This window comes from Sinohyriopsis cumingii, chromosome 1 (assembly GCF_028554795.1).
Source record: "Sinohyriopsis cumingii isolate HCF-2022 chromosome 1, ASM2855479v2, whole genome shotgun sequence".
NCBI classification, from domain to species: Eukaryota; Metazoa; Mollusca; class Bivalvia; order Unionida; family Unionidae; genus Sinohyriopsis; species Sinohyriopsis cumingii.
Genome location: NC_142961.1, coordinates 135,899,576 through 135,912,512, shown reverse-complemented (window position 1 = coordinate 135,912,512; position 12,937 = coordinate 135,899,576). Strand labels below are relative to the sequence as shown.

Here is a 12,937-nt window from a genome sequence, read left to right as displayed (position 1 = left end):
AATCTCCATCCATATTTACAGGACATCAATAGCATATGTCCAACATTGAAAGGCCTTAATGCCTGGATGCTGTCTGTTCAACTTTGATAAAATTCTATTTAGTTGTTTTTGTGAAAAGTTATTTATAAAGTATCTTGTTTTTATTTTTTTTAAGGACCAATATTGTTCCAATCTTAAAGGCCTTCAAGCTAAAATGCTAATGAATTGTTCAAGTTCTGCCGAGTTACTTTTGAGATGTAGCTTTAAGAGAGTCTTATTTTTAGTAACTGCTGCCAATATTTTATGGTGGATTACATCATATTTGTCAAGATTTTAAAACCCTTTTGGTCACAATTCTGTCTGATAACATTTGGTCTAATTCTCTTGAGCGATTTTTCTTCAGATGTCATTTAAAGGATTTTGTGTTTTGGTGGCAAATCAGTACTTGCCATACCAAAGTTTAAAGCACTTATTACAGCAGGATGCTTACTTTCAAATTCAGTCAAATTCTGTTTAGCATTGTTTCAAAAGTTATTTATTGTTTTTCTATTTGCATTAATAGTGACCATGTTTTATGACAAATTGGCATCATTACATAAATTAGAAGGAATTCTATAGCAAGATGTTTTCTGTCAGACTTGGCTAAATTCTCTTCAGCCATTTTTGAAAAGAAGTTACTTAAAGAGTTTTTATTTTTAGTAATGGTCATATCTTATGGTGAATTGGCATGATTTTTATAAAAAGTGAAAATCTTTACTCCAGAAAACTCTGTAAAATTTGGTGAGATTCTGTTCACTCATTTCAAAAACTTACGTAACAAAATTTTCACCCATTTCTAGTGATTGTGACTTTTTTGGATAGCACATCAGCATCATTTGTTAAATTTGATATCCATTTAAAGCAGAATGCAATATGTGAAATTTACTTATATTCTGTTCTGCAGCTTTAGAAAAGTAGTTTAATGGTTGTTCAGGTTCTTTCTGTTAACATCTGATCTAATTCTGTTGGGTGGTTGAGGAACCTAATTAACAATGGTCATAACTGATTGTAGGTTTGCATCATCTGGATCAAGCTGAAAGACCCCCAAGTTAAGATCTTTCTGTAAAATTTAGTCAAGTTTTTTTTGAGCCGTTTTTATGAAATCATTGAAAGGTTTCTCTATTTTTTTATATATAGTAAAAGTGGTTATAATTGCAGGTGGATTGACTTAATTTGTATAAGTCTGACTTTCCCTCATGCCAGAATGTTTTCAGACAAAGATGAAATAAGATTTAAACTGAAAATGTTGATGTGTATGTATGTATGTATATATATATATATATATATATATATATATATATATATATATATATATATATATATGCCAGAACAAGCCCACATCAAATCATATGCTAACATGACCCTGTAGCCATGTGAGCTAAAACTCTATAATAATCATGTTTATATGGACATGTAACATTTACCACGAATACATTTTTTAAACTATTGTCTGATACAGATATTCCCAAGAACCTGCTCTCTTGAATCACTTGCTTTGTTATCCATCAACTACTTTCACATTTCTTGGTAAACATCCCATTCAAGATGTGCAGATAGAAGTTGCCCATGAAGGTGGTTATGGAAAATAGCCATAAATTGATGGGATTGATGGGATGGTGGAAAGCAGACATATAGTAAATATTGGGATCAATATATTTTGCAAATGTTAAAATTTGTTGCAAGAAATCAAACTTAAAACATTAACTTGAATTAGACTTAAGTAGATATCTTCTTTTTGATTTTCTCCTGCATTTTTTTCCAGGCTGCCTGCACTTCATCTCGACTTTTTTTTCTTGCATAAAATTCCCATCTTGGACTACCTTTCAATGGAGGGCAGTTGCACTGCTTTCTCAGTTTCATTGCCTATTAAAACAACTTATATTGGATTAGTCTGCAAAAAAATTATGTCACCAGCATAGACAAGAGGTGGCTACATTATCACTTGATTACAGAATATACTCATTTATAAGACGAGTCCAACTGCAAACTGCACAAACCCTGATCTGTCACTGCATAACACGCCAGCAGAACTGGGTCTGTGTAGTTTGTTCAGAGTAATCAGTCATACAATCAACATGTATCCCGGTCGGCTGGCACGTTATTCTATGGCTGATCAGGACTTTTGTTGTTTGTAGTTTGATTAGACTAGCAAGTATATACTGTATTTGAGAGCAAGAAACTCATAAAAATATCACAATATCTTGCAAGAAAGGATAAATTTGGAATTCACATGGAAAGTAATCTCAGATGATTACCAGATAGGTAACTTTATATGTGCCAAGCTTCGTGAATTTTGAAGTTTTAATGGGACAAAAAGATGACAGTCATATGGAAGACAGAGCATCACTATCCCCAATGTTCAGCAATGTTTTACATCAATTAAACCCTTTAAAAGTTTGCTAGAATTATGAATTTAAGTTGCCTGCAAAAGCTAACCAGTGCAGTGTGAAACAAAAGTTGTAATAACCTACACTGGTACTTTGGTGCACTTACTTTTTTCTCAAAATGTTTATTACTCCACCGTGAAAGGTACCTGTGAAACGAATATTCAAGCATGCTGCCAAATGTTCTAGAGTCACTATATTTATCACTGAAGAGTTCTCCAAAATAACAAGAGTACCACAAATGACACATTGTAACATGACAACAAAAGTCTGTTCTTAGTCAAAGTGACCCTGACCTGCAAGTTAGTCACTCAAAATAATATACTTCTTTCTTTGGCAGTGAAATACAACAGTTTCATTGACGTCTTATTATGCAGAAGCAAAATGCAAAAGTAAACAATGATTTTAATTACAGAGTTTACATTACTGGAGAAAGCAGAACAAGGTCAATGTCTACCTTTTGCTGTTCTTAAAAAGTACATGTACTAGGACTGCAAAAAACTGTGACCATAAAGATGCATAGTGATAAAATAGTTTAACTCAAAAAAAAGAAATGTAGACCCCTATATTTTTACAGATGTGCATCTAACACCTTAACAAATTATTGCCTGTGCATTGTATCAGGTTTACATAAAACAATTTCAGGGCTCTACATTGACAAATGTAGGGTCAAACCTTTAAAAAGATTTAGGAACCTACCTTTTCAGAAAGCATGGCTCTTCCCTAGTAAGACCCATACATTTTGTGGTTTGTGGTTTAGTTTTTTTTAACGTACCTTTAACAATTTTCCAGTCATATCGCTATGATGTCTGCAATGTGGCAGTTTAAAGTGATGTCTAGCATTGGGGCATCATGCTGCATGATGTCCCACCCAGTCACATTATCCTGATACCAGGCCGACCAGTCCTAATGCTGAGCGCCTAGTGAGGCAGGGGGCAGACACTCTAACCCAGTGGTTCCCAAGCTTTTCAAGTAGAGGGCCATATCTACTATTTTCGTTAATTAAGCGGGCCACAACGTTATAAAATTATAAATGTTTATCAATGTTTATAAAATTATAAAAGTCGTGTAATATCATTTTTAAATTTATTAACTTTCAGCAACCAAATTCTAAAACTTTAAATGCAGTCAGTGTCAGTCCTGCACTACAGTCATTTTCGGTTTAAATCAAATCTTCATTTAACAATTTTAAATCAGTTTCAAAAACCAATATTAATATATTTACAATTGTAACTGTTCTTCACAACCAGTTACTGAAGTTAAGATGCCAGTTTATCAATATCTGGGCACAAAGCTGTCCTGCCCAAAGTCATTAGCGCAGCTAGGTTACTGTCAGTGAGTCTGGAACGTTGCTTGGTTTTTATAATTGCCACTGCAGAAAATGACTGCTCGCATCTATAAGTCGAACCAAAACGACAAATATATCTCTGTGCGAATGTAAGTAAGTGTTCAAATTGTTCGACAGGCAATAGTCACCATACTTAGATCATATGATCAGCTGATGATGTAGCAGGCAGCTCCAGGAATTTGCATCTCAATGCAGAAATACGAACAGATTTATGAAGAGGGCAACATTATCCTCCTCTGTGTGAACTCGATCTTGAAATCTCGACTGAAAGATATCCAGAAGACTTTCAACTTTAACCTTGTACTGTAACAGGTCGAATTTCTTTTCCACCACGTGTCTTCAGAGTTGGAAACACCTATAAAGTCCCTTCTGTCAGCTGTCTGATAAACAGGTGCAGTTTCATTTTATATGCAGAAATGTCATCGCACACATTTGTGAACAGTTTGTCTTATCCTTGAAGCCTCGCATTTAAAGAGTTTAAATGAGACGTGACATCCACCAAAAAAGCCAGGTCATTAAGCAAGTCATCATTCTGCGGACATCCCCGTTCTGTAGGCAATTCATCTATTTCAGACAAAATCAGATATACACTATTTTTCAGTGCCCAGAACCGTGAGAGTACTTTCCCTTTAGACAGCCATCTAACTTCGCAGTGTATCAGTAGCTCACCATATTCCTCATTCAGGTCTGATAGAAACTGTCTGAACTCACGCCTGTTCAGCGCCTTGCTTCAAATTTTGTTTACACATCTTGGAACAACATCCATGATATGTTTCAGATTTAATGTCTTTCCACACAGTGCTTCCTGGTGAATGATACAATGATATTTTAATATAGTGGGGTCAAGAAACTGTTCCAATAATGCCAAACATCCAGATTTTTTACTGTCAAAGCCGGAGCACCGTCGGTGCATACACTATCCAATTTAGTCCATTCTATGTTGGTTTTCTCCACACACAACTTCAGAGTTTCAAACAGATCAATTCCTTTGGTAGTCGCATGCATCGATTCAAGTCCTAGAAGTTCTTCAATGACTTCAAAATTATCGTTTATTGCTTGAACAAACACTGCGACCTGAGCTGTATCAGAAATGTCAGTGGATTCGTCCATTGCCAATGAAATCTTTTTACAATTTTTGACGTGTTGCTACTTGACGATGAACATCGCTGCCCAACTCTTCAACTCGCCTAGCAATAGTATTATTAGACTAAGAAATCTGATCAAATTTTGTCTCACACTTTTTATCGTCAAGCATTCTAGCAGCAATTTTAAGCGAAGGCTTTATTATTTCTTCCGCATCGCTGAACAGCTTCTTTTTGCCAGCCAACCGAAGAGCGACTTCGTGCGATGCAACAACAGCACTCTTGCTCTGTTCTTTAGCCTTGGTGAAAAATGACTGCTGACTGGTCAGAGAACCTTTTCTTAGCTATGAAATCTTTTCTTAACTCCAAACCAACCGGATATTGAGCATTTATGTCTGAATGTGTGGTCGTGTAGTGTCGTTCCAGATTGTATTTTTTCGTAACAGAAACATAAAATCCGCAGACAAAGCAAACCAGTTTACCACTACGACTAGGCACAAACATAAATTTCTCCGTCCAATCTGCGTTGAATTCACAACAAGCAACATCCTCAAATTTTCGCTTATTATCATTGTTTGATTCTACATTATCCACGTTCATGCTTATCGGCTTTAACGGTAAATTTTTATTTGAAACATCTGATTTCAGCACCAAACTGCAGACTACTGAAATAGTTGTAACAGATGACATCATGGCATCTTGCGCACTCTGATTGGTCAACAAGGCTGGGAAAAGGGAATTTCCAAACATTTTGTTCGCTAACTCAACAGGCGCATTCGATAATTATATCCGAGCACAACAACCACGTGCAGAGTGAATTATCGAACGCTGACACAGCTCCGTGTGCTCGACCAAAATGACAGACTTCTTAGACTCAGAAATAACATTCTAGATTCTAGAATACTGTAGATCGCACATTATTGCAACTTTCATCTAGTTATTATTTATATATTTGAAGGTCAACAAATTTTTGAAATTATTAAAATACATTATAGTAAATATAGAGGCCTCGCAGGCCACTTTCTGAGAGCTGACGGGCCACAAGATGCCCACGGGCCGTGGTTTGGGAACCTCTGCTCTAACCACTAGGCCACTGGAGCGGTCCCATACATTTTGTATGGCTCATTTAAATGTACCAGCTCTCAGGCATCACCTATAAAGATTTCTACATGTAAGGCTCGAATGTAGGGCATTCATTTGGTTCAGTATCCTTGTATGGGCAGTAACACAAAGTGCCCTACCCAAAAACACACCACTGCAGCAATACTGGGCTGATCTGATGGTTAGATTCAAACCATGATCTACCTGATCACAAGTCCAAATAGTCAAAAACATAACATATACTATTTTCAGCGACAGTGACTTTGACATGCATGTTGCTAAACATCGAGTCAAACGGGTTTCTCCTATGGCTGAAAAATATATTACTTTTGTTTTTAAATCTCAAACTTTTTAACATAAAGTTCCTGTGCAGAAATGAAAAGCAAAGGAAAAATGTATTTCTGGTAACACTTACAAGGGTCTCATCAAACTGCACACGCCCAAATTGGTTCAGTTTCTAATATGGCATAGAGAAATACACAAAACAAGTTTTGTTGAAACTTTTGTGCTTTAACCTTTTTTTAATGCAGAAACTTGAAGCATAGCCAGGCTGCCGAGACTGACAGCAATAAATCGTCATTACCACATAAAGTTCACTGGTGGGATATCAAAACAGGAACAATTCTGAAAATCGTATTTCAGCTTTATTTGATGGCACATTTTGAATTTGTGTATTTTCCTGGAAATCAATTGTGAACAATTATATTTTTGTCAGTCCTTTAATTCCTAAACTGAGAAAAGGGATGCTTCTACAGAAAGATTTTTATTCATGGGTCTTTATATTCATGGCTTGCAGGTAACAAAAAATTATGAATTGAAAGTATTTCTTGAGATTCAAGGATAATTTGTAAACCATATGGGCACAGAAAGTTTAGTCTGAACATATCATATTGGTCCCCCAAACCCTCTTACAAGAAAACCTCTCCAGCCAGAGGCCACCCCAGATGAAAAGCCAAAGTACATGTACCCTGCATCAAGTTAATGGATATTTTTTACAACTTTTTTCCTTCACCAGAATCACCCCTCTTAATCTAAATTTTTTTATTACAGAAGGTATTACCTCATAGGAAGGGGGAGTAGTATGTATGCATAATTCTGTAAAGATGATTTTAAATTTTTTTATAGTTTTAATATGGGAAGAGTAAATCGTAAATTTATCCATATAACTTTATCACAGAACATTTCAAATCTAAAACTATTTCTGTATCTATCATAAAGGAAAGTAGTGCTGAATACTGACCTCAGGAACCATCCTCTCTAGATATTCTAATCTCAATGGAAGCGATGGATGTGATGCAAAGCATTCCATCATTTCCAAAATAAACTCCGCCCCTGGCATGTTTTCTACTGGTTCTGGATACCTTTCGTATTTTTCTATATATTCAGAAAACTTAGTAAAAATGACAGGTGCTGCTCGTGCATCATAACAAGCCTGAAAAAAAACAGAGTTTTCATTCATCCCTTCTTTTCCATCCAATGTTTTCATAAATATTATACAGCCTTGTCCAATTATTCCAACTAAAATCTTACTCATCAAAAACATTCATCTACGTATACAGTAAAACCTGTCATGAGACACCACCTCTTTTAAGAGACCAGGATATCCATGCACAGATTAAATGATTGTATAGTGTTATGATTTGTTATGAGAGACCACCTGTCTTGAGAAATTTCTGTTTTTGGCAGAATTGGTGGTCTTTCAAGACAGTTTGTGCTGTATAACCTGAAACCAGAGAAAATACTCAAACCTAAAATTTAAGATGCTATAAAAGATCAGGCCCAATGTTACTTGGCACCTGGTTAATCTGGATCTTAAATCTAGTCTTATTTTAGGAATGGTCAATTTCATTTCTGACTTAAATTTCTGCAATCTGGACATAGATTAAAGTACAAAGCTTGAGTTTCCTTACTGAAATCCAATCTAATTGCTTTTCATCCATCTTACGAGTTCATGCAAACAGCATACACCTTGATCTGCCTGCAAATTATGGTGTGTGATGGCAATCTGTATCCATTTCTTTGCTGTCGGATGTATATTTTACACGGCCAAATATGCTAAATTTAAAATGACATTCTTTAGACTATTCTCTTTCGTATTGCAACATAATTTTAAATGATAAAAAGTAATTGGAATCATGAAAATAAACTGTTCTCTAAAATTTAAATCAGAATATTTAGAGCTGTTAAATTTAAAAACTATAATACAACAGTATATTTGAGAAAACGTTTGTAAATGAAAGATGGATTAAATATTTTAGCATCAACTCAATTTGTTGCCTTTTACAATGTGCATAGAAAAGGAATTATCTTGCACAACAGATACCTAATTTGGAGGCATGTGTAACCAATAGTAATGCTTGTTAGATGGCGAATTTCGTCATCACGAAAGTGCAGTCTATGGTTGGGGTGTGATTCATATGCTGTAGAACTGGATCAACAAAATGCAACTGTGTAACCAAGCCGTATATTGTTTGTTTTCATGTCAGAATTGAAATAATAATTTGAAAAGAGGTACATGTATTTTAAGACATAAATATCTGATTTTGATGTTGAATGGTCATCACAATTTACTAATGTTGGTACACTTGTGGATTATTTATAACTGAAACTCTAAACAGATAACAGATTGAACGGAGTATCTAAAGTCATAGTCCATGCCATGAATTATAATTTTTATACATTTACAATTTACCCTATTTTGAGAACATTAATATAAAGTCTGAGAAACAGTGGTTGTCTTATTACTTCTTTACAATCTCAAAATTCAGAAGATCTAAAAGTTCTTTCTGCATCAAAATTCCACACACGAGTTCAAAATGTTCAAAATATTTCTCTTTCAAATGCAATATCAATCAAATATCAAATAATACAAAAATGAATTTGAATTCAAGCAATGTTTATATACACAAAATAGAATCTTTTTCAATCAAAACCAATACATAGTTTTCAAAGAAATCCAAATCACTTTTTCAATATATCATTTTAAGTAACTCAAACTGAAAATTTGTACAGAAATTTAACAAAGCTGTGAGCATCTGCACATAAATACTAACAATATATTTCTCTCCCTCCAATGTACAGGAGTAATTAAGGAACAAATTCATTTGAAAATTTATAATGTACATGCAAAATTAGGTTCAAAATATCTATCATAAAACATTTCTCATTTTGAGAATAGTTCATTGAAATCTTAAAACTCCATTTTAATGTCAAGCAAACTTGAAAAGGATAATGCAGGAATCAGAGCTAAAATAATAAGATGCTATGGATGGATGCACTTGGTGACCCCTCTTTACAACATTGCTTAGCTATAAAATGAAGCAAGTTTTAAGTGAGGCCACAAAATACAGAGATATGTTGCAATCATGTGTCAAATAAACATAAAACACAATCATTCGCATATTTAAATATGAGAAACCTCATTACAAATATTTTTCATTGGTGATGAACTAAAATCAGGTTAAATAAATTAGGTAGCAATGACAAGAGGGCAAAGACGATCTAACCTGTTTCACCAAGAAGTCATTTCAAGATCTTTCTATTCTTAGAAACAGCAGCCAAGTTTGACAGCAAATCAGCTCCACTTGTACAAACTTTAAGGATTTTTTGCATGGACACTTTTGATCCAAGTTTGGTAAAATTCTCTTCAATGATTTTGTGAAATTATTTAAAGGTTGTTACATTTTTAGCAATGTTGGTCACATTTTAAAAATGGATGAATGCATTTGTAAACTTGAAACGCCTTCATGCCAAAATGATTTTTTGTCAAATTGCTTCATGTTTATTCAAAGATTTTAAAAAATTTATTTTAAGGGGCTTTTTCTTTAACTTTAAAAGGTTCTATTGTATCAAGGCAAGATAAATGCTTTACCAATGACATGCCGAGGTAATTGATTAGGTTGATTTAATTATAGGTAGAAACCTGCACCATTCTGGTTACAAGTCATGTGCCTCAACATTGATGGCTCTTTTGATGGTGGATCAGTGGCTGAATGTCATAATTGGTAGAAACTTACAGGGCTTTCATGTCAAGATGCTGTCAAATTTGGTAAAATTCTTTTCAGCAGTTCTAGAAAAGTAATTTGAAGGTTCATTTATTGTTAGTAATAGCAGTCAGTCTTGAACATGCATCAGCATTGTTTGTAAAAATGTCAAAAGCCTTAATTCTAGATAGACTTCTTTCAAATTTTGCTCAAATTCTGATCAGCAGCATATTAGAAGTCATTAGGAGTTTTTTTTAATTTTAGCAATGGAAGCAACATTTGATGGTGGATCAGCATCATTTGTACAAATGAAAGACCTTCAAGCCAGGATGCTTTCTTTCAAGTTTGGTAAAATTGTTCATGGACACTTGATTGCCCATATCGAAAGCTTACTTGGCCTTATGGACAACTATAACCTAATAAAATAAAAAAAATTACTAATTGTTATGTATATTTAATTTGCATTGTTTATTAGTTAGTTTTTTTATTTTTTCTAATTTCATTGTAAACTATTAAAACATTGCATGTTTAACTTTGTCCTAAATCAAGTTCATTTTCTACCGGACGCGAATTATTTATTTTTTTAAATTCTGTAAACAACTAATAGATTGCTCAAATATTATCTACATGTATGGGTTTGACATTAGGATCATTATTAATAGAAGTAAATATGTTTATCTGGGTCTAGGTTATTGGGATTCCCCTGGCGTACCAGACACATTCCTGGTTCTATATTATAATTTTATTAACATATTTCTAATTATAACTAAGATTTTACCTTGTAAACATTATGAACCTCCATGGTTATTTTCCATAAGGTATTTTTTATATATAGAAAATGCCAATTGTGACCTAAGGTCAAGAAGAAGACTATATAATCTTGTTACTGGAAAAAATATTTATTCACGTTTCATATCTAGCAAAATCAATTGTAATATTGTTGTGTCTGGTTGTTCATTAAGGCTGGAATTTATTTCTTCAATTCATTTAATTCAAGTGATTTTCCTCTGGAAATAAAGTGAGCTCGTAAAAAAATAATATTCTTGGACATAGACATTCACTGGGATTTAGAGTAATTCAAACCTGGAATTATAAGATTGTGCTTCAACAAGAGACTGCTGGTGCAACAACATGATACAGGCCACTACAGGTACATCAGCATCTTCAGCATTGGATTCCACTACAGTTTTTCCAGAACTTTAATTATTAAGACTTGTGTCTATAATTCTAGGATTATTTGGGATTTAATGCGTAATGCTGTTAAGTTTTTCTTTGTTTTCACTTCATATTCTAGGGAAACAAATTTAATTTTATAAAGCTTGTTGCTTTTCACCCTTTTCTGTTACTTATTTTAAGAGCATAGGATCATAACACAATTCATTATGACAAAATCCTTATAAAGGATAGTCCTATACTGAGGCACTCTTTAGTGATGAACCACTGTAGTGCGCATCCATTTTTTCTTCAGGATAATACATTTTCTGGATTTCATGGATGCATCAAGCTTTAAAAAAAAGCTCAATTTTTAATATCTGGATATTTGTGCATTTTGGTAGGCATCAGTTTTGTTTTTAGTGAAGAAAATTATGATTTTGAGGGTATTTAAATTCAAGAATATATGCCTCTGATGAATAAGATGGTTTTGTTTGATCTATAATGGTACAACATATAAATGGTTACATTCCACCAAAGGCAATAGGTGTAATTAGCACCTTGACCTGGGGCATAAGTATGGTGGCCAACTCAGCTTGGTCTGGTTAGGATTTCTTTTACCCACCCACTTCTGGTCATGATTACAGGAGACTAATTACTTGTCAGCTGCAGCTCACTGCCCTTGATACAATAATTTTGATATTCAAGACAATTCTTTTCATAGATCACTGCATGGGTCTTCATCTTTGTGGTCTGTAACAATCATGAAATCCATGAAAACTGTCAACCCATGAATAATCATCATCTGTGATTGTACAGTAATTTGTACAAACATGACTACTAACAGTCATATGTAATTGTACAGTAATTTCTACAAACTTGAATAATGGTCATTTGTGTGTGTGTGTGTGTGTGTGTGTGTGTGTGTGTGTTGGATTTTTAACGTGTCTTTAACAATTTTGCAGTCATACTGCTACGATGTCCACAGTGTGGCAGTTTGTATTTATGTCTAGCATTGCATCATCATGCCGCAGACATGTAGCATCATGTCCCACTGTGTCACATTATCTTTACACTGGGCCAACCAGTCATAATACTAAACTCTTAATGCTGAGCACCAAGCGAGGCAGCTGTTAGTAAAAAAATTTATTAGTCTTTGGTATGACTCTGCTGGGGTTCTAACTCTCTACATCATGCATCCAAGGTGGACACTCTAACCACTAGGCCACCAATAGTCACTTGTGATTCAACAATGAGTAACAGTCATTTATGATTCTACAGTAATTTGTACAAACTTGAATAACAGTAATTTTATTAATCAAAAGTAATTTGTGCAAACTTGAATAATAGTCAGTTTTGATTCTAAAATAATCTGTACAAACTTAAATAATAGACAGTTTTGATTCTACAATAATTTGTACAAATCTGAATAACATGCAGTCATTTATGATTATGCAGTAATTTCTACAAACTTGAATAATAATCATTTGCAATGTTACAGTAATTTTTGCTAAGAGGTGCTTTATATATTAAAAAATGTCATATATATTCTAAGAGAGATTCTTTTTGGGTTTCTGAATATACTGGTAAACAAAAATTAGAATGTACCTTCTAGCATTTTCATGTACATTATTTTTTCAGAAGCACTGGAGTGATGTTAAAGTCAGTCCTGCTGGGACTTTCTGGAACAAGGAAAATTAAATATGATACAAGAATGGCCATTTAGTTATACAGGACAACCCTAAAACTATGGTTCTATCCACTCAAATACATGGTATAAGAATGAAACACAAACTTGTTCCAGTTTAATGTCATCAGTGTTTTCCCAATCACCACATCAAAAATTCATATACTGTTCACCTGAACACA

The 12,937-nt window shown here is 33.9% G+C and overlaps 1 protein-coding gene across 1 annotated transcript in view; it reads right to left on the bottom strand.

Annotated features, from left to right (window-relative positions):
• Positions 1–1,339: 1,339 nt before the first annotated feature.
• Positions 1,340–12,937, bottom strand: part of LOC149807913 (metalloendopeptidase OMA1, mitochondrial-like) — a 79,920-nt gene continuing 68,322 nt past the window's right edge. Inside the window, exons 7-8 of the mRNA XM_089971938.1 lie at positions 7,174–7,365; positions 1,340–1,881 (exon numbers count right to left, since the gene is read on the bottom strand). Of these exons, the coding sequence (XP_089828064.1) occupies positions 1,735–1,881; positions 7,174–7,365 (339 nt within the window). The 3' untranslated portion in view covers positions 1,340–1,734. The remainder of the gene's footprint in view (positions 1,882–7,173; positions 7,366–12,937) is intronic.